This window comes from Pseudophryne corroboree, chromosome 5 (genome assembly GCF_028390025.1).
Source record: "Pseudophryne corroboree isolate aPseCor3 chromosome 5, aPseCor3.hap2, whole genome shotgun sequence".
NCBI classification, from domain to species: Eukaryota; Metazoa; Chordata; class Amphibia; order Anura; family Myobatrachidae; genus Pseudophryne; species Pseudophryne corroboree.
In genome coordinates this window covers 123,290,289-123,312,986 of record NC_086448.1, presented here as the reverse complement: position 1 = coordinate 123,312,986, position 22,698 = coordinate 123,290,289, and the positions used below count along the sequence as shown (strand labels likewise).

At 49.3% G+C, this 22,698-nt stretch overlaps 1 protein-coding gene across 1 annotated transcript in view; it reads left to right on the top strand.

Moving 5' to 3' along the window:
* Nucleotides 1–22,698, top strand: part of MASTL (microtubule associated serine/threonine kinase like) — a 245,522-nt gene that overhangs the window by 127,539 nt on the left and 95,285 nt on the right. Inside the window, exons 6-7 of the mRNA XM_063921679.1 lie at nucleotides 6,136–6,277; nucleotides 7,012–7,184. Coding sequence (XP_063777749.1) covers nucleotides 6,136–6,277; nucleotides 7,012–7,184 — 315 coding nt within the window. The remainder of the gene's footprint in view (nucleotides 1–6,135; nucleotides 6,278–7,011; nucleotides 7,185–22,698) is intronic.

Genomic DNA, 22,698 nt, shown 5'->3' with positions numbered 1-22,698 from the left:
TGACAGATTTGGATTGGGATGGTATCAGGATCCTGGTTCTTGAGATGCCGTTAGTCAGAATACCGACAGCGGCATCCTAACGTGCAGGATTGGGTTAGAACCCTTACCTAAAACTGTTAGGTAAGTGTTCTAGCCCTCTCTCATCCCGCCTTAGTGCCTAACCTTATCCCCCTTCTTAGTGCCTAAATCAAACCCTCCCTTCCTGCAGCCTACCCTCCCACCGCAGCCTTAGAGTTAACAGTTCAGCAATTGAGTTCCAATAATCACAGGATGAATCCTGTGAAACTCACTGGGCTAAAAAAAAAAATCAACAGACGGTTCTAAGGTTTCCAAAAGCATAAACTACTAAATAAATTTCATTAAAGGGTTAAATATAAAAAGCATATATGGACACTGACATATATCCCAGCGGTCTCGAGAAGGCTGTGTTATAGCTTGGTCTGCAGCAGTGCACTGTAATTCATACATGGCTGTTGCTGTTTCACTCATGTCAAACTGTTTTCTTAAATCTAATAAAAATAAAATGTCATTGAATATTATAATTTTTCTCTATCGTCCTAAGTGGATGCTGGGGTTCCTGAAAGGACCATGGGGAATAGCGGCTCCGCAGGAGACAGGGCACAAAAAAGTAAAGCTTTTACCAGATCAGGTGGTGTGCACTGGCTCCTCCCCCTATGACCCTCCTCCAGACTCCAGTTAGATTTTGTGCCCGAACGAGAAGGGTGCAATCTAGGTGGCTCTCCTAAAGAGCTGCTTAGAGAAAGTTTAGCTTAGGTTTTTTACTTTACAGTGAGTCCTGCTGGCAACAGGATCACTGCAACGAGGGACTTAGGGGAGAAGTAGTGAACTCACCTGCGTGCAGAGTGGATTTGCTGCTTGGCTACTGGACACTAGCTCCAGAGGGACGATCACAGGTACAGCCTGGATGGTCACCGGAGCCGCGCCGCCGGCCCCCTTGCAGACGCTGAAGAGAGAAGAGGTCCAAATTCGGCGGCTGAAGACTCCTGAGTCTTCATAAAGGTAGCGCACAGCACTGCAGCTGTGCGCCATTTTCCTCTCAGCACACTTCACACAACAGTCACTGAGGGTGCAGAGCGCTGGGGGGGGCGCTCTGAGAGGCAAATAAAAACCTTATTAGAGGCAAAAAATACCTCACATATAGCCCACAGAGGCTATATGGAGATATTTAACCCCTGCCTAACTTCAAAAATAGCGGGAGACGAGGCCGCCGAAAAAGGGGCGGGGCCTATCTCCTCAGCACACAGCGCCATTTTCTCTCACAGAAAAGCTGGAGAGAAGGCTCCCAGGCTCTCCCCTGCACTGCACTACAGAAACAGGGTTAAAACAGAGAGGGGGGGCACTGATTTTGGCGATATTGTATATATATAAAAGATGCTATAAGGGAGAAACACTTATATAAGGTTGTCCCTATATAATTATAGCGTTTTTGGTGTGTGCTGGCAGACTCTCCCTCTGTCTCCCCAAAGGGCTAGTGGGTCCTGTCCTCTGTCAGAGCATTCCCGGTGTGTGTGCTGTGTGTCGGTACGTGTGTGTCGACATGTATGAGGACGATGTTGGTGAGGAGGCGGAGAAATTGCCTGTAATGGTGATGTCACTCTCTAGGGAGTCGACACCGGAATGGATGGCTTATTTAGAGAATTACGTGAGAATGTCAACACGCTGCAAGGTCGGTTGACGACATGAGACGGCCGACAATCTATTAGGACCGGTCCAGGCGTCTCAGAAACACCGTCAGGGGTTTTTAAAAACGCCCATTTACCTCAGTCGGTCGACACAGACACAGACACGGACACTGAATACAGTGTCGACGGTGAATAAACAAACGTATTTCTCATTAGGGCCACACGTTAAGGGCAATGAAGGAGGTGTTACGTGTTTCTGATACTACAAGTACCACAAGAAAGGGTATTATGTGGGAGTGAAAAAACTACCTGTAGTTTTTCCTGAATCAGATAAAATAAAATGAAGTGTGTGATGATGCGTAGGGTTACCCCGATAGCAAATATTGGCGTTATACCCTTTCCCGCCAGAAATTAGGGTACGTTGGGAAACACCCCTTAGGGTGATAAGGCGCTCACACGCTTATCAAGTGGCGTTACCGTCTCCAGATACGGCCGCCCTCAAGGAGCCAGCTGATAGGAAGCTGGAAAAATATCCTAAAAAGTATATACACACATACGGTGGTTATACTGCGACCAGCGATCGCCATCAGCCTGGAGATGCAGTGCTGGGTTGGCTTGGTCGGATTCCCTGACTGAAAATATTTTATTCATGTAGAGCATTTAATAGGATGCATTCTATATATATGTATGTGAGATGCACAGAGGGATATTTGCTCTCTGGCATCAAGATAAGTGCGTTGTCCATATCTCCCAGAAGATGTCAGGGACACGACAGTGGTCAGGTGATACAGATCCCATACGGCAGATGGAAGTATTGCTGTATAAAGGGAAGGAGTTATTTGGGGGTCGGTCCATCGGACCTGGGGACCACAGCAACAGCTGGGAAATCCAACCTTTTTTACCCCAAGTTACATCTCAGCTAAAAAAGACACCGTCTTTTCAGCCTCAATCTTTCCTTTCCCATGAGGGCATGCAGGCAAAAGGCCAGTCATATCTGCCCAGACATAGAGGTAAGGGAAGTAGACTGCAGCAGGCAGCCCTTTCCCAGGAAAAGAAGCCCTCCACCGCGTCTGCCAAGTCCTCAGCATGACGCTGGGGCCGTGCAAGCGGACTCAAGGTGGGGGGGTAGTCTCAAGAGTCTCAGGGCGCAGTGGGATCACTCGCAAGTTGACCCCTAGATCGTACGAGTATTATCCCAGGGGTAAAGATTGGAGAGTCGAGACATCTTCTCCTCGCAGCTTCCTGAAGTCTGCTTTACCAACGGCTCCCTCCGACAGGGAGGCAGCATTGGAAACAATTCACAAGCTGTATATCCAGCAGGTGATAATCAAAGTACCCCTCCTACGACAAGGAAAAGGGTATTATTTTTCCACACTATATTGTGGTACTGAAGCCAGACGGCTTGGTGACACATAGTCTAAATCTAAAATGTTTTGAACACTTACATAAAAGGTTCAAATCGAGATAAAGTCACTCAGAGCAGTGATAGCGAACCGGAAAAAAGGGGACTATATGGTGTCCCTGGACATCAAGGATTACCTCCATGTCCAAAATTTGTCCTTCTCATCAAGGGTACCTCTGGTTCGTGGTACAGAACTGTCAATATCAGTTTCAGACGATGCCGTTTGAATTATCCACGGCACCCCGGGCCTTTTTACCAAGGTAATGGCCGAAAAGATGTTTCTTCAAAGAAAAAAGGCATCTAAATTATCCCTTACTTGCACGACCTAAAAAGGGCAAGTTCCAGAGAACAGTTGGAGGTCGGAAGAGCACTATCTAAAGTAGTTCTTCGACGGCACGACTGGATTCTAAATATTCCAAGAATCGCAGCTGTTTTCCGACGATACGTCTGCTGTTCCTAGGGATGATTCTGGACACGGTTCAGAAAAAGGTTTTTCTTCCCGAGGAAAAAGCCAAGGAGTTATCCGACCTGTCAGGAACCTCCTAAAACCAGGAAAGGTGTCTGTACATCAATGCACAAGAGTCCTGGGAAAAATGGTGGCTTTTTACGAAGCAATTCCATTCGGCAGATTCCATGCAAGAATTTTCCAAAGGGATCTGTTGGACAAATGGTCAGGGTCGCATCCTCAGATGCACCTGCGAATAACCCTGTCGCCAAGGACAAGGGTATATCTTCTGTGGTGGTTGCAAAAGGCTCATCTATTGGAGGGCCGCAGATTCGGCATACAGGATTTGATCCTGGTGACCACGGACGCCAGCCTGAGAGGTTGGGGAGCAGTCACACAAGGAAGAAACTTCCAGGGGGTATGGACGAACCTGGAAAAGTCTATTCACAGAACCACTCCTGCAAGGAAAACCGGTGTTGATTCAGTCGGACAACATCACGGCGGTCGCCCATGTAAACAGACAGGGCGGCACAAGAAGCAGGAGTGCAATGGCAGAAGCTGCCAAGATTCTTCGCTGGGCGGAGAATCACGTAATAGCACTGTCAGCAGTGTTCTTCCCGGGCGTGGACAACTGGGAAGCAGACTTCCTCAGCAGACACGATATACACCCGGGAGAGGGGGGTCTTCATCCAGAAGTCTTCCACATGCTAATAAACTGTTGGGAAAGACCAATGGTAGACATGATGGCGTCTCGCCTCAACAAGAAACTGGACAAGTATTGCGCCAGGTCAAGAGATCCACAGGCAATAGCTGTGGACGCACTGGTAACACCTTGGGTGTACAAATCAGTATATGTGTTTCCTCCTCTGCCTCTCATACCAAAGGTATTGAAGATTATACAGTGAGGAGGAGTAAGAAATACTAGTGGCTCCGGATTGGCCAAGAAGGACTTGGTACCCGGAACTTCAAGAGTTGGTCACGGACGACCCGTGCCCTCTACTTCTGAGAAGGGACCTGCTACAACAGGGTCCCTGTCTCTTTCAAGACTTACCGCGGCTGCGTTTGACGGCATGGCGGTTGAACGCCAGATCCTAAAAGGGAAAGGCATTCCAGAAGAAGTCATTCCTACCTTGATTAAGGCAAGGAAGGAAGTCACCGCGAAACATTATCACCGCATTTGGCGAAAATATGTCGCGTGGTGCGAGGATCGGAGTGTTCCGACGGAGGAATTTCAACTGGGTCGTTTCCTACATTTCCTACAATCAGGATTGTCTAGGGGTCTCAAATTGAGATCTATTAAGGTTCAAATTTCGGCCCTGTCAATATTCTTCCAAAAAGAATTGGCCTCAGTTCCTGAGGTACAGACTTTTGTTAAAGGAGTACTGCATATACAGCCTCCTGTGGTGCCTCCGGTGGCACCGTGGGATCTAAATGTAGTTTTAGATTTCCTCAAATCCCATTGGTTTGAACCATTGAAAAAGGTGGATTTTAAATATCTCACATGGAAAGTGACTATGTTACTGGCCCTGGCTTCCGCCAGGAGAGTATCTGAATTGGCGGCTTTATCTTATAAAAGCCCTTATCTAATCTTCCATTCGGATAGGGCAGAACTGAGGACTCGTCCGCATTTTCTCCCTAAGGTGGTATCAGCGTTTCACCTGAACCAACCTATTGTGGTGCCTGCGGCCACTGGCGACTTGGAGGACTCCAAGTTGTTGGACGTTGTCAGAGCCTTAAAAATATACATTTCAAGGACGGCTGAAGTCAGAAAATCTGACTCGCTGTTGATACTATATGCACCCAACAAGTTGGGTGCCCCTGCTTCTAAGCAGACGATTGCTCGTTGGATTTGTAACACAATTCAACTTGCTCATTCTGTGGCAGGCCTGCCACAGCCTAAATCTGTTAAGGCCCATTCCACAAGGAAGGTGGGCTCATCTTGGGCGGCTGCCCGAGGGGTCTCGGCATTACAATTCTGCCGAGCAGCTACGTGGTCGGGGGAAAACACGTTTGTAAAATTCTACAAATTTGATACCCTGGCAAAAGAGGACTTGGAATTCTCTCATTCGGTGCTGCAGAGTCATCCGCACTCTCCCGCCCGTTTGGGAGCTTTGGTATAATCCCCATGGTCCTTTCAGGAACCCCAGCATCCACTTAGGACGATAGAGAAAATAAGAATTTACTTACCGATAATTCTATTTCTCGGAGTCCGTAGTGGATGCTGGGCGCCCATCCCAAGTGCGGATTATCTGCAATACTGTACATAGTTATTGTTAACAAATTCGGGTTATATTGTTAAGGAGCCATCTTTAAGAGGCTCTTTCTGTTATCATACTGTTAACTGGGTTTAGATCACAAGTTGTACGGTGTGATTGGTGTGGCTGGTATGAGTCTTACCCGGGATTCAAATTGCCTCCCTTATTGTGTACGCTCGTCCGGGCACAGTACCTAACTGGAGTCTGGAGGAGGGTCATAGGGGGAGGAGCCAGTGCACACCACCTGATCTGGTAAAAGCTTTACTTTTTTGTGCCCTGTCTCCTGCGGAGCCGCTATTCCCCATGGTCCTTTCAGGAACCCCAGCATCCACTACGGACTCCGAGAAATAGAATTATCGGTAAGTAAATTCTTATTTTTTTTAACTGTAGAACTCTCCAGTTCGTGGTAAGATGCAGACGTGTGCCCCTGCCGTGACTCCAGCGCATAATAAGACTACAGAGGAAAACATTACTCCTGTTTTAATGAAAAATAAAGAAAATTCAATGAAAGTGAATAAGCTGCTAATTTCATGTACGTGTACCCTATGTTACTCCCAGGCCTGTCCTGTGTGCTATAAGATGCTCATTTCATGTAAGTGTACCCTATGTTACTCCCAGACCTATCCTTGGTGCTATAAGATGCACATTTCATGTAAGTGTACCTGAGGGGTTACTCCCAGACCTGTCCTGTGTGCTATAAGATGCACATTTCATGTAAGTGTACCCTATGTTACTCCCAGACCTGTCCTGTGCGCTATAAGATGCATATTTCATGTAAGTGTACGCTATATAACTCCCAGACCTGTCCTTGGTGCTGTAAGCTGCTAATTTCATGTAAGTGTTTTGGACTGTAAGTGAAATATGTTAACTAGGAAAATATCATTTACCGGCATTCTTCCTACTGCCGACCGGCACTCTTCTTACTGCTGTCCAGCACACTGATCATAGGGGTACCCTTTGAGGAAGTGACATAGCCTATGTCACTCTGCTGTACATTAGCACTGCAGGTCTGTTGTCAGGACTGCTTGTCCATTGGCACATAGAGCACTGTAGAAATGGCTAATATGGCATATGCATTCTTAATATGGTATCTTTAAGTTTATTTTAAGTAAAAGGGAACCCTCCTAAAACGAAGACCATTGTAATATAATATAGAAGAGCTTTGGTCCCATGCTAGACTTACCATGCAAATAGATTGATCTTTCTACTAACACCGACCTCTGCTCAATTGTTGCTTTGTCATCACTTTGCTGATATCCTCTTCAGGTCCTGAAATTAATACGTCTAGCCCTAGTATGCCGGTGAAATGCCTGACGCCCAGCCTTCTCAAGTTCAGGGCACGGCTTGGTACATCCAGTGCCAGCAGTCATTCCCACCTGTGTTTATCAAGTGTGGAGTCTGATAATTGCAGTAGTCCAAAATGGGAAAGTGGCAACCAGGTAAGTAATACACTCTAGTCAGCGGTGTTGGCTGCATGTAAAATATATATATATATATATATATATATATATATATATATATATATATTTCTCTATCGTCCTTGTGGATGCTGGGGTTCCTGAAAGGACCATGGGGAATAGCGGCTCCGCAGGAGACAGGGCACAAAAAGTAAAGCTTTCCGATCAGGTGGTGTGCACTGGCTCCTCCCCCTATGACCCTCCTCCAGACTCCAGTTAGATTTTTGTGCCCGGCCGAGAAGGGTGCAATCTAGGTGGCTCTCCTAAAGAGCTGCTTAGAGAAAGTTTAGCTTAGGTTTTTTATTTTACAGTGAGTCCTGCTGGCAACAGGATCACTGCAACGAGGGACTGAGGGGAGAAGGAGTGAACTCACCTGCGTGCAGGATGGATTGGCTTCTTGGCTACTGGACATCAGCTCCAGAGGGACAATCACAGGTACAGCCTGGATGGTCACCGGAGCCGCGCCGCCGGCCCCCTTGCAGATGCTGAAGTAAGAAGAGGTCCAGAATCGGCGGCTGAAGACTCCTGCAGTCTTCTAAAGGTAGCGCACAGCACTGCAGCTGTGCGCCATTTTCCTCTCAGCACACTTCACACGGCAGTCACTGAGGGTGCAGGGCGCTGGGAGGGGGGCGCCCTGGGAGGCAAATGAAAACCTTTTTTGGCGAAAAATACCTCACATATAGCCCCCAGAGGCTATATGGAGATATTTAACCCCTGCCAAGATTCACTAAATAGCGGGAGACGAGCCCGCCGAAAAAGGGGCGGGGCCTATCTCCTCAGCACACAGCGCCATTTTCTCTCACAGAAAGCCTGGAGAGAAGGCTCCCAGGCTCTCCCCTGCACTGCACTACAGAAACAGGGTTAAAACAGAGAGGGGGGGCACTGATTTTGGCGATATTGAGATATATATAAAGATGCTATAAGGGAAAACACTTATATAAGGTTGTCCCTATATAATTATAGCGTTTTGGTGTGTGCTGGCAAACTCTCCCTCTGTCTCCCCAAAGGGCTAGTGTGGGTCCTGTCCTCTGTCAGAGCATTCCCGGTGTGTGTGCTGTGTGTCGGTACGTGTGTGTCGACATGTATGAGGACGATGTTGGTGAGGAGGCGGAGAAATTGCCTGTAATGGTGATGTCACTCTCTAGGGAGTCGACACCGGAATGGATGGCTTATTTAGGGAATTACGTGAGAATGTCAACACGCTGCAAGGTCGGTTGACGACGTGAGACGGCCGACAAACTATTAGTACCGGTCCAGGCGTCTCAGAAACACCGTCAGGGGCGTTAAAAACGCCCATTTACCTCAGTCGGTCGACACAGACACAGACACGGACACTGAATCCAGTGTCGACGGTGAATAAACAAACGTATTTCTCATTAGGGCCACACGTTAAGGGCAATGAAGGAGGTGTTGCATATTTCTGATACTACAAGTACCACAAAAAAGGGTATTATGTGGGAGTGAAAAAACTACCTGTAGTTTTTCCTGAATCAGATAAAATAAAATGAAGTGTGTGATGATGCGTGGGGTTACCCCGATAGCAAATATTGGCGTTATACCCTTTCCCGCCAGAAATTAGGGCGCGTTGGGAAACACCCCTTAGGGTGATAAGGCGCTCACACGCTTATCAAGTGGCGTTACCGTCTCCAGATACGGCCGCCCTCAAGGAGCCAGCTGATAGGAAGCTGGAAAGATATCCTAAAAAGTATATACACACATACGGTGGTTATACTGCGACCAGCGATCGCCATCAGCCTGGAGATGCAGTGCTGGGTTGGCTTGGTCGGATTCCCTGACTGAAAATATTTTATTCATATAGAGCATTTAATAGGACGCATTCTATATAGACGCTGGGGCCATGCAAGCGGACTCAAGGTGGGGGGGTAGTCTCAAGAGTCTCAGCGCGCAGTGGGATCACTCGCAGGTTGACCCCTAGATAGTACAAGTATTATCCCAGGGGTACAGATGGGAGAGTCGAGACATCTTCTCCTCGCAGGTTTCTGAAGTCTGCTTTACCAACGGCTCCCTCCGACAGGGAGGCAGCATTGGAAACAATTCACAAGCTGTATATCCAGCAGGTGATAAATCAAAGTACCCCTCCTACAACAAGGAAAAGGGTATTATTTTTCCACACTATATTGTGGTACTGACGCCAGACGGCTTGGTGAGACATAGTCTAAACTGAAATCTTTGAACACTTACATAAAAGGTTCAAATCGAGATGGAGTCACTCAGAGCAGTGATAGCGAACCGGAAAAAAGGGGACTATATGGTGTCCCTGGACATCAAGGATTACCTCCATGTCCAAATTTGCCCTTCTCAACAAGGGTACCTCTGGTTCGTGGTACAGAACTGTCAATATCAGTTTCAGACGATGCCGTTTGAATTATCCACGGCACCCCGGGCCTTTTACCAAGGTAATGGCCGAAAAGATGTTTATTCAAAGAAAAAAGGCATCTAAATTATCCCTTACTTGGACGATATCCTGAAAAGGGCAAGTTCCAGAGAACAGTTGGAGGTCGGAAGAGCACTATCTAAAGTAGTTCTACGACAGCACGACTGGATTCTAAATATTCCAAGAATCGCAGCTGTTTTCCGACGATACGTCTGCTGTTCCTAGGAATGATTCTGGGCATAGTCCAGAAAAAGGTGTTCCTCCGGGAGGAAAAAGCCAAGGAGTTATTCGACCTAGTCAGAAACCTCCTAAAACCAGGCCAAGTATCAGTGCATCAATGCACAGGAGTCCTGGGAAAAATGGTGGCTTCTTACGAAGCGATTCCATTCGGCAGATCTCAGGGGATTTGCTGGACGAATGGTCCGGATCGCATTTTCAGATGCATCAGCGGATAATCCTGTCTCCAAGGACAAGGGTGTCTCTTCTGTGGGGGCTGCAGAGTGCTCATCTTTTAGAGGGCAGCACACTCAGCATTCAGGACTGTGTTCTGGGGACCACGGATACCAGCCTGAGAGGCTGGGGAGTAGTCACACAGGGAAAAAATTTCCAAGGAAGTGTGGTCAAGTCTGGAGACTTCTCTCCACATGAATATACTGGAGCTAAGGGCAATTTACAATGCTCTGAGCCTAGGAAGACTCCTGCTTCAAAGTCAACCGGTGCTGATCCAGTAGGACATCATCATGGCGGTCGCCCACGTTATCAGACGGGGCGACACAAGAAGCAGGAGGGCAATGACAGCAAGGATTCTTCGCTGGGCGGAAAATCATGTGATAACACTGTCAGCAGTGTTCATTCCGGGAGTGGGCAACTGGGAAGATTTCCTCAGCATAAATGAATTCCACCCGGAAAAGTGGAAACTTAATCTGGAAGTTTCCACATGATTGTAAACCGTTGGGAAAGACCAAAGGTGGTTATGATGGCGTCCCACCTGAAGCGCCAGGTCAAGAGACACTCAGGCAATAGCTGGGACGCTCTGGTAACACCGTCGGTGTACCAGTCGGTGTATGTGTTCCATCCTCTGCTTTTCATACCCAATGTATTGAAAATGATAGGAAGGAGAGGAGTAAGAACTATACTCGTGGCTCCGGTTTGGCCAAGAAGGACTTGGTTCCCGGAACTTCAAGAGATACTAAGAAGGGTCTTGATTCGGCAAGAACCGTGTCTGTTCCGGGACTTACCGCAGCTGCGTTGACGCCAAGGCGGGTGAACGCCGGATCCTAAGGGAAAGAGGCATTCCGGAAGAGGTCATCCCTACCCTGGTCAGAGCCAGGAAGGAGGTGACCGCACAACATTATCACCACTTAGGTGAAAATATGTGCCAGGGTGTGAGTCCAGGAAGGCTCCACGGAAGAATTTCAACTAGGTTAATTTCTACATTTCCTGCAAACAGGAGTGTCTATGGGTCTCAAATTGGGTCCATTAAGGTTCAAATTTCGGCCTGTTGATTTTCTTCCAGAAAGAAATTGGCTTCAGTTCCTGAAGTCCAGAAGTTGTTAAGGGAGTACTGCATATACAGCCCCTTTGATGTCTCCAGTGGCACTGGGCGATCTCAACGTAGTTTTGGGATTCCTAAAAAAATCACATTGGTTTAAACAACTCAAATCTGTGGATTTGATATATCTCACATGGAAAATGACCATGCTGTTGGTCCTGGCCTCGGCCAGGCGAGTGTCAGAATTGGCGGCTTTATCTCACAAAGCCATATCTGATTGTCCATTCGGACAGAGCAAAGCTGCGGACTCGTCCCCAGTTTCTCCTTAAGGTGGTGTCAGCGTTTCACCTGAACCAGCTTATTGTGGTACCTGCGGCTACTAGGGACTTGGAGGACTCCAAGTTGCTGGATGTTATCAGGGCCCTGAAAATATAGTTTCCAGGTTGGCTGGATTCAGGAAATCTGACTTGCTGTTTATCCTGTATGCACCCAACAATGCTGGGTGCTTCTGCTTCTAAGCAGTCGATTGCTCGTGGGATTGGTAGCACAATTCAACTTGCACATTCTGTGGCAGGCCTGCCACAGTCTAAATCTGTTAAGGCCCATTCCACAAGGAAGGTGGGCTCATCTTGGGCGGCTGCCCGAGGGGTCTCGGCATTACAACTTTGCCGAGCAGCTACGTGGTCGGGGGAGAACACGTTTGTAAAATTCTACAAATTTGATACCCTGGCAAAAGAGGACCTGGAGTTCTCTCATTCGGTGCTGCAGAGTCATCCGCACTCTCCCGCCCGTTTGGGAGCTTTGGTATAATCCCCATGGTCCTTTCAGGAACCCCAGCATCCACAAGGACGATAGAGAAAATAAGAATTTACTTACCGATAATTCTATTTCTCGGAGTCCGTAGTGGATGCTGGGCGCCCATCCCAAGTGCGGATTATCTGCAATACTTGTACATAGTTATTGCTAACTAAATCGGGTTATTGTTGTTGTGAGCCATCTTTTCAGAGGCTCCGCTGTTATCATACTGTTAACTGGGTTCAGATCACAGGTTGTACAGTGTGATTGGTGTGGCTGGTATGAGTCTTACCCGGGATTCAAAATTCCTCCCTTATTGTGTACGCTCGTCCGGGCACAGTACCTAACTGGAGTCTGGAGGAGGGTCATAGGGGGAGGAGCCAGTGCACACCACCTGATCGGAAAGCTTTACTTTTTGTGCCCTGTCTCCTGCGGAGCCGCTATTCCCCATGGTCCTTTCAGGAACCCCAGCATCCACTACGGACTCCGAGAAATAGAATTATCGGTAAGTAAATTCTTATATTATATATATATATATATATATTGTTTATATGCATTTAAACTCTATTTTTTTATTTTTTATTACCAGTTATTTTTTTTGGGAGCCAATTAAGCTAGGACCTTGGTGGTAATCAAACCCAAGACCTCAGTGCTGTGAGGCAGTAATGCTAAGCAATACACCAACTGTACTGCCCATGGTTGGCGAACACAGTACCACACCTGTGGGCTAAACATACCAAGGGTGGAAATCAAATGTTTGAAAATTCGGTTCGGTGTCTGTTTTTTCCTGTCTATTAGAGAGGAAAAAACACTCCCAACTGAGTTTTCAAACATTTGAATCTCCCCCCAAGGGTCTGTTTACAAAAACCACGGATTTCTGCTGCGGGGTATACTGGGCTCCACAGGGAATGACATTGGGGGTGTAGAGTAGGATCTTGGTCCCAGGCACCAACAGGCTCAAAGCTTTGACTGTTCCCAGAATGCCTAGCGCCGCCTCCTCTATAACCCCGCCTCCGTGCACAGGAGCTCAGTTTTGTAGTTGGTGCTATGCAGTAAGCAGGCATACAACAGGGGGGCTGCTCCAGCAGCCCTGAGAGAAGCTTTTAAAGAATATTGAAGACTTCAAGGGCTGCAGCAGAGGCACTGACTGTGTTAGTTGTCAGTCTGACATCTCCAGCTGCAGCTCCATCACCTACCCCAGTGGCGCTGTACACTTCCGCGCCCTGGTTGCCGGGTATCTACAGCGGAGGCTCCGGTTTTCTTCCAAGTTAGTCACACACACGACCGCTGTTCTCCCGGATCGCATGGCCGCACTCAGGGTGGAGGTAAGGGGTCCCCTCAACAGGACCCACTGTAAATCGTGATCCCGCGCGGCCGGTGGGAGGCGGGCAGCGCGCGCTGGCGTGGACACTGTGGTAGTACAGGGACCCCACTAGACCACCAGAGCATGGGCACATGTCTGTTTTCTCTCATAAATCCGTTTTATTAAGCCCCCAGTACCCGGCAGTGAAGTCCAGCAGTGGGATAAGGCTTTGACCTGTAGCCCCAGCGCGCCATTTAGAGTAAATGTTCCCGCCCTGGAGCTGCATATCTCTCTCTCCCCCTCACTCCCTGTCAGCGTTTGGTCGCCATTAGGTGAAGCCGAGCTGATCCTGGGACTGTTTGGGCAAATCCTCCTCTGTAAAGCCACCTGCCTGTCAGCGCTGTGCATTTTACAGGACACTTAAGTATTCTACATGTCTGCTGACAGTGTTAGTTAAGAAAAAGTGCATTTAGTCAGGGTTATTTAGTACAAGTGCCCTGTGATATACATCCAGTCTTTACTGTGCATTGTTATATCTATTAAGTGTATAGCTATACATAGTACTACTCTGTATTGCTAGTCCAGTGCAGTTTTATTGCATGTCATAATTTCTGGATTGTACAAACTGCGACTCTGTGTGTGTGCATATAGCTGCTGCGTGACCTCCATTTCATGTATCTCACTTAGATTGCTAGCCCTATAATCTATAACCTGAGGGGGCTAAGTGTGTCAGGTTTATCATAATATAGGCAGTTCACAGGATATAGAGGGTCATTCCGAGTTGATCGTTGCTGTGGTAAATTTAGCACAGTTACGATCATCTTCCCTGACATGCGGGGGGACGTCCAGCACAGGGCTAGTCCGCCCCGCATGTCAGTGCCGGCCCCCTCGCCCAAATACAAAAGCATCGCACAGCGGCGATGCCTTTGTATTTGAGGAGTAACTCCTGGCCAGCGCAGCTCCTGCGGCTGGCCGGGAGTGAATTGTTGCTGCCGCTGGCCGCAGCGGCTGCGTGAGACGTCACGCAGCCGCCGTGGCCCGTCCCCCCACCGGTCCGGCCACGCCTGCGTTGCCCGAACCACTCCTCCTAAGCGGCGGCTTAACGCCGCCTTTCAGCCCCCTCCCTCCCAGCGACCGCCTATGTCTCGGAGGCGATCGCTAGGCAACGAAAGCTGCCATGCGCCGGCGCATGCGCAGTTCCGACCCGATTGCTGCGCTGCAACAAACTGCAGCGAGTGATCTGGTTGGAATGACCCCCATACTCAGTGTGTCTAGACTATGCTGGAGTTCATATTAGTACCATGGGTATAGACAGGTCCACCAGGAGCCATTGGCACTTTAAGAGTTTAATAGTGTGGGCTTGCTCCTCCCTCTATGCCCCTCCTACCAGACTCCGTTTAGAAAATGTGCCCGGAGGAGCCAGTCACAGCTAGGGGAGCGCTACAGAGCTTCTCTGGAAAAAGTTTTTTTTTTTTTTAAAGAGTTTTTTTTATTTTACAGGGAGGCTGCTGGCAACGACCTCCCTGCATCGAGGGACTGAGGGGGGGAGCAGTGTCCGCCCTGTGGGGTCTTGAGCCACTGCCTCTGCTGACTGGACATTGAGCTCCAGAGGGGACAGATCGCGCCCCGCCACAGGGGAACACTCACCCCGGCAGCCAGCCGCCACCCCCTCGTGCTGAAGCGCGGCGAGTTAGTCACTGTCCCATCTTACAAGCGGGGGGTCAGTGTGAAGAAGGCGGCTTAAGGGTGGGAGTGCATAATACTGCGCTCCCGGACGGCTCAGCAGTACTGCAGTGCGGCGCTGTGAGGGTCGCCCTGAGCCAGCACAGAACCCTGCACTGACCATTTCCAGCCTGTCTGGGTCTGCGGATCTCAGCCAGCACAAATTTCCTCGGGCCAGTATAATCTTCAAGAGCGGGAAGACAGCGCCATTGAAGGGGCGGAGCCTCTCCTCGGAGCGGATCCAGCAACGTTCAGCGCTATTTTTCCTACCTGCAGTCACTGCCAGTGGATGTTGAGGTCCCTCCAGAGCAGCTCCAGCTATCTGTACGGTACCAGGGGGTTGTAGAAGGGAGGGGAGGCTGTGTTTAGGCTGTGTCACCTATTAAGGAACACAGTCAGCGCTGGTTAGGGTCTCCCTATACCTCTAATAGCGCTGTGTGGGGGTTGGCTCCAATCTCTGTGTCTCTCTGCCATTCTTGGAAACTGTGTCTAAGTAAATACCCTGTGTGTTTGTGGGGTGTTTGGTGTGTGTGACAACATGTCTAGGGACACTGTTTCATATGCTGCGGAGGATTTGTCTTCCCAGGAAGACTCCATACCATGTAAGCAGGATTGCACTGTTGTAGCGCAGATCCCGACTAGAGAGCCAGAATGGTTAGTCTCTCTGAGGGGGACTATTTCTCAGATTTCTGATAGGTTTGCTAGGACTGAGCATGCCACTCAGGTCCTACAATCCTCAATGGTTGTATGGTCTGATACTGCTTCCTCAGGGTCCCCTGCGGTACATTCTCAGAAGCGTGCACCTGCAATGCTTATGCAGGATGACACGGACTCTGAAGATGGTGACGGGGATGTGTCGAGGGGGACAGCATCACTTGCTAAGGGGGTGCAGTTGATGATTGAAGCTGTAAGGGATGTTTTACATATTTCTGACACTGCTCCTGAGCAAGTGGAGGAGGCCTTTTTTTTTACAGATAATAAGAAGCCCCCCCACCCTCACCTTCCCGGCATCCAAAGAATTAAACGCTATCTTTGAAAAAGCCTGGGAAACTTCAGAAAATAAATTTCAGATCCCTAAGAGGGTCTGGGTGTCGTCTGGCCTGGACCCCTGGGTCCTGGATATAGTGTCCAGGGGGTACAGACTGGAGTTTCAAGATCCCCCACCTCACCGTTTCTTCAAGTCAGGCTTGCCAGCTCTCCTGGCAGACAGTACAATTCTTCTGGAGGCCATCAGAAAATTGGTGGTGTCGGAGGTCATTGTTCCAGTTCCACCTCATAGTGGAACAAAAGTTATTATTCAAACCTTTTTGTGGTATCGAAACCGGATGGTTCGGTACGGCCTATTCTAAACTTAGTCTTTGTTAACCCTTATCTCAGGGAGTTCAAATTCAAGATGGAATCTCTGGGAGCTGTCATCTCAGGACTGACGGATGGGGAGTTCCTGGTGCCGCTGGACATAAAGGATGCTTACCTCCACATTCCCATTTGGTCGCCGCATCAAGCATATCTCAGGTTTGCACTGTTGGACGATCACTGTCAGCTCCAGGCGCTGCCGTTTGGCCTCTGTACAGCACCAAGGATCTTCACCAAGGTGATGGCGGAGATGATGGTTCTCCTCCGCAAGCAGGGGGTGAACATAATTCCATATCTGGACGATCTCCTGATCAAGGCGCCGTCCAGGGAGAGGTTGTTGCGATCCATCGCGCTCACGACACAGCTGCTCAGCAAGCACGGTTAGATCCTGAACCCTCCAAAGTCTCATCTGGAGCTGACAAGGAGGCTGTCTTTCCTGGGAATGATCCTCGACACGGAAGTGCAGAGGGTTTTTCTCCTGGTGGAGAAAGCATTGGTGATTCAAACAATGGTCCGGGATGTCTTAAAGCCTACCCGGGTATCGGTTCATCAATGCAGCCGCCTTCTGGGGAAGATGGTTGCCGCCTACGAGGCTCTGCAGTACGGCAGGTTTCATGCTCGACCTTTTCAGCTGGACCTATTGGACCAGTGGTCGGGCTCTCAACTACACATGCACGAGGCTACGCCTGTCTCCGAAAGCCAGGATTTCACTCCTCTGGTGGCTACAACTTCCGCACCTTCTGGAAGGCCGAAGGTTCGGAATTCAAGACTGGATCCTTTTAACCACAGATGCAAGTCTAAGAGGTTGGGGAGCAGTTGCTCTGGGGGAAACCTTTCAGGGAAGGTGGTCGAATCAAGAATCCCTTCTCCCAATAAACATCCTGGAGCTAAGGGCCGTGTACAATGCCCTTCTGCAAGCAGCACACCTTCTACAGGATCGGGCTGTTCAGGTGCAGTCGGACAACGTGACCACTGTAGTCTACATAAACCGACAAGGCGTAACAAAGAGCAGGGCTGCTATGTCAGAGGTGTCAAGAATCATCCTCTGGGCGGAAAGGCACGCTGTAGCGGTGTCGGCAATCCATTCCGGGAGTAGACAACTGGGAAGCAGACTTCCTCAGCAGACACGATCTCCATCCATGGGAGTGGGGCCTCCCTCCGGGGGTGTTCGAGGAGGTAACCGGTTGGTGGGGGGTTCCTCACATAGACATGATGGCCTCCCACCTCAACAAGAAGCTGGGGAGGTACTGTTCCCGGTCAAGAGACCCTCAGGCAGTGTTGGTGGACGCACTGGTGACTTCGTGGGTGTTCACGTCAGAGTATGTGTTCCCTCCACTTCCTCTGATTCCAAAGGTTCTTCAGCTGGTAAGAAGAACAAGGGTTCTGGCAATCTTCATTGCTCCAGACTGGCCAAGGAGGGCTTGGTATGTGGATCTACTGGATCTTCTGCTGGAGGATCTAAGGCCCTTACCTCTTTGGGAGGATCTGCTACTGCAGGGGCCGTTCGCCTATCAAGACTTACCACGGCTACGTTTGACGGCATGGCGGTTGAGCGCCAGATCTTAGCTCGGAAAGGTATCCCAAGTGAAGTAATTCCTACCCTGATTCAGGCTAGGAAGGGGGTAATGTTTAAACATTACCACCGTATTTGGAAGAAATATATTTCTTGGTGTGAATCAAGAAAATTTCCTGCGGTGGAGGTTTAACTTTGACGTTTTCTCCTTTTCCTGCAGGCGGGAGTGGATATGGGCCTGAGATTGGGATCCATCAAGGTCCAGATCTCTGCTTTGTCCGTCTTTTTTCAATTGGCTGTCCTCCCTGAGGTTCAGACCTTTTTGAAAGGGGTTCTTCACATCCAGCCTCCCTTTGTGGCGCCAACGGCACCCTGGGATCTAGATGTGGTGTTGCAATTCCTACAATCAGCTTGGTTTGAGCCTCTACTGGAGGCTGACATCAAGTTTCTCACGTGGAAGGCGGTCACTTTGTTGGCCTTGGCTTCTGCCCGACGTGTGTCGGAATTGGGGGCTTTATCTTGTAAAAGCCCTTATCTGATCTTCCATGAAAACAGGTCGGAACTTAGGACTCGTCCACAGTTCCTGCCTAACGCTGTATCGGCTTTCCATATCAACCAACCTATTGTGGTGCCAGTGGCTACTGACTCCTCAATTGCTTCAGAGACTTTGGATGTTGTCAGGGCTTTGAAGATCTATGTGAAGAGGACAGCTCGTCATAGAAAGACTGAATCTCTCTTTGTCCTCTACGATCCCAAGAAAATTGTGTGTCCTGCTTCTAAGCAGTCAATTTCACGCTGGATCAGGTTCACTATCCAGCATGCGTATTCTACGTCAGGATTGCCGTGTCCAAAATCGTTTAATGCCCACTCTACTCGTAAAGTGGGTCCTTTCTGGGCGGCTGCCCGGGGTGTCTCGGCTTTACGGCTTTGCCGAGCTGCTACTTGGTCTGGTTCAAACACGTTTGCTAAGTTTTACCAGTTCGATACTTTGGCCTCTGATGACCTAAAGTTTGGTCAAGCAGTGTTGCAGGAGCCTCCACGCTCTCCCTCCCATACTGGGAGCTTTGGTACATCCCCATGGTACTAATATGGACCCCAACATCCTCTAGGACGTAAATCCTTTTCTCCTAGTCCATAGAGGATGCCAGGTGCCCGCCCAGCGTTTCGTTTTCCTGCATTTTATAGTTCAGTACTGCCTGGTTCCGAGATAAGTTCAGCGTTATTTACTGTTTCAGTACTGTTTCCGCTGTTGCTGAGTTTTCCGGCATGTTTGCCGGATTTTTATGTTGTGTGAGCTGGTATGAATCTCGCCACTATCTGTGTAATTCCTTCTCTCGAAGTATGTTGTCTCCCCGGGCACAGTTTCTAGACTGAGTCTGGTAGGTGGGGCATAGAGGGAGGAGCCAGCCCACACTATTAAACTCTTAAAGTGCCAATGGCTCCTGGTGGACCCGTCTATACCCATGGTACTCGTATGGACCCCAGCATCCTCTACGGACTACGAGAAAAGGATTTACTGGTAGGTAATTAAAATCCTATTTTTTTTTTCTCTGATTTTTAGTCACCATATACTTCTTGAATTTCCTGTTTGTGCTGATACACTGCACAGGGGGTTCTTGTCAGGTATTGTGCTGCTGATATTGTACTGTGTTGCCTTACATTGAGCTTTTGATTATGTCCGCTACAAAGGGCTACGGAACTGGGGCTGATCCCACATTGCGTGGTGTTGACGCTGCAGACACGTGAGAATAACATAGCAGCTGAGGGTTCAGGTTCTGGGGGTTCCTTACCCCCCAGTGGGACTATAGCAACGGGGGTGCAAAATAACCCACCTTGGGCTACCTTCTCCACGCTATTGAATACGCTGGTAACTAGACTAACGCCCCCTATGGGACCTCCTGTGCTGATACAACCGCTTATGGTCCCCGCGGTTAACCCGCCGTGGGCAGATCAACTGTCCAATCAGTTACAGCAATTGAACCAATCAAAAGTTTAACCCTCGCCCGCCTAAGACCAAGGGGTCCTCTAAGCAGGCAATTACTTCCTCACAATCCACCAATGTCTCAGACACCTCGTCTGATGAGGATGGCGTTTATACGGACCCCACAGATTTTGATCCTGATGCTTCTGATGGGGAAGTTGTTTCGCAGGTTAATGTTCCTGACTTGTTAGAGGCTATCCGGTTCATTCTTCAGGTTGATAATGAACCCGAGCCTGATGCTGCCCCTAAGAAACCGGACAGGTTTAAACGTCAGAAGGTGGTTAAATAAGTTTTACCTCACTCTGAACATTTAGTTGACGTACGTCAGGAGTCCTGGGAAAATCCAGGAAAGAAGTTGACGCATCACAATAAGATGCTGACTCGATACCCCCTCGCTGCAGAGCTTAGTAAAAATTGGGAAACACCCCCGCCAGTGGAATTGCAAGTGCCGTGGCTGCTAGTATCCTCAGCTCTGCCTGTAACTACTGTCACGTCCTTGAGAGAGCCGACGGACAAGCTTGTGGAGGGTTGTTGAAGGCAATCTACACCCTAACCTGTGCGGTGCATAGGCCCACTATTGCAGCAACATGGGCTGCAGAAGCTATGGAAGCGTGGGCTCAGGAGCTGGAGGCGGAGTTGCTGTCCAATGCTTCTGATCATGCTAGACAATGCCTGTCGTATATTGTTACAGCGTCTCATTACATTAAAGAGGCGGCTTCTGATGCCAGTATTCTGGCGGCCAAGGCTTCTATGTCCATTTTGGCTTGACGAATTCTCTTGTTACGGTCCTGGTCTGTGGACATGGAATCTACGAAAACCCTGGAGGTACTCCCCTTCAAAAGAGACATTCTTTTCGGAGAAGACCTCAACAAGATAGTGGCTGACTTAGCGTCTGCTAAAATAGCATGTCTACCTAGTACTGCTCCTTCTGTGCCGAAGGCGGAGTACTTCCTTTTGCTCCTTTTGTCCTTCAGGGAAAGCAAAAGGTCAGGCGTACCCAAACAGGTTCGCACTTCCAAACCCAATAAGCCCAAACCCAAACGGGCCTGGGCTGCCCATCAGCCTGCTTCGAAGACTGACAAGCCTGCTGCATGACGGGACGGGCCTCCCTCTGGGGGGGATCCCAGAGTGGGGGGCTGACTTCTAGGGTTTACCCAGGAATGGTTGAAGACCACTTCCGATGCCTGGGTACAGGAAGTCGTCACTCGAGGTTACGCCGTATCCTTCAAGAATCGTCCCCCTCATCGATTTTGCCTGACAAACGTCCCTTCGGAATAGGTGAAGGCAAAAACTCTTCATTCGGTGGTACAGTCCCTCCTGGACACAGGAGTGGTAGTACAGGTGCCTCTGGCTCAGAGAGGCAAGGGGTACTATTCACCGCTGTTCCTAGTCCCGAAACCAAATGGGTCTTCCCGGCCCATTCTCAACCTCAAGTCCTTGAACAAATTTGTGAAGGTCTCCAAGTTTCGTATGGAAACTCTTCGCTCTATTGTTCTGGCCTTGGAGCTTGGGGACTATGGCCCTCATTCCGAGTCGTTCGCTCTGTATTTTTCATCGCATCGCAATGAAAATCCGCTTAGTACGCATGCGCAATATTCGCACTGCGACTGCGCCAAGTAATTTAACAATGAAGATAGTATTTTTACTCACGGCTTTTTCATCGCTCCGGCGATCGTAATGTGATTGACAGGAAATGGGTGTTACTGGGCGGAAACACGGCGTTTTATGGGCGTGTGGATGAAAACGCTACCGTTTCCGGAAAAAACGCAGGAGTGGCTGGAGAAACGGGGGAGTGTCTGAGCGAACGCTGGGTGTGTTTGTGACGTCAAACCAGGAACGACAAGCACTGAACTGATCGCACAGGCAGAGTAAGGTTGAAGTTACTCAGAAACTGCAAAGTAGTTTGTAATCGCAATATTGCGATTACATCGGTCGCAATTTTAAGAAGCTAAGATACACTCCCAGTAGGCGTAGGCTTAGCGTGTGTAACTCTGCTAAATTCGCCTTGCGACCGATCAACTCGGAATGAGGGCCTATATTGTCTCACTGGTCATACAGAATGTTTACCTGCATGTTCCCATTGCAGTGTCTCATCAGCAGTACCTGAGGTTTGCGGTTGGCAACCTCCATTACCAATTTCGGGCGTTACCTTTTGGTTTGACCACAGCTCCGCGAGTCTTCACCAACATCATGGCAGTAATGACGGCTGTACTCCGCCGTCAAGGGGGTCAGGATCCTACCGTACTTGGATGACGTGTTGATCCTGGCAATTCTCCTACGCCATCTGGATTGGACTATCCAGTTTCTGCAAGCTCACGGGTGGCTCATCAACTGGAAGAAATCCTCCCTTGTCCCTGCTCAGAGCATGGTGAACTTGGGGGCATTGTTGGACAACCAGCGGTTGTTCTTGTCTCAAGAGAAAGTCCTGAAGCTTCAGGACAGGATTCAATGCTTCCTATCTCGTCCGCAAGTGTCGATACATTCGGCAATGCAAGTGCTAGTCTCATGGTGTCAGCTTTCGACATGGTGGGGTGCGCTCAATTTCATTCCCGCCGTCTGCAGAAGCTGATTCTTGCCAAGTGGGACGGCCTGCCTCACCGGATTAGGTCTAAAATGATCTCATGGTCTCCGGAGGTCTGTCTGTCACTGAGCTGGATTGGCTTCAGGACCAACGATTGAGCAGAGGTCGTCCCTTCTGGATCTCCAACTGGGTCCTTCTGACAACGGACGCCAGCCTGAGGGGTTGGGGCGCGGTGTTGGAGCACAACTCCCTTCAGGGTCGGTGGACCAAGGAGGCGTCTCTCCTCCCGATAAACATTCTGGAATTGCTGGCGGTGTTCAACTCATTGAACTTGGCCCAGCATTTCATACAGAACAGACCTGTTCAAGTACAGTTGGACAATGCCACCACGGTGGCATACATCAATCATCAAGGCGTCACT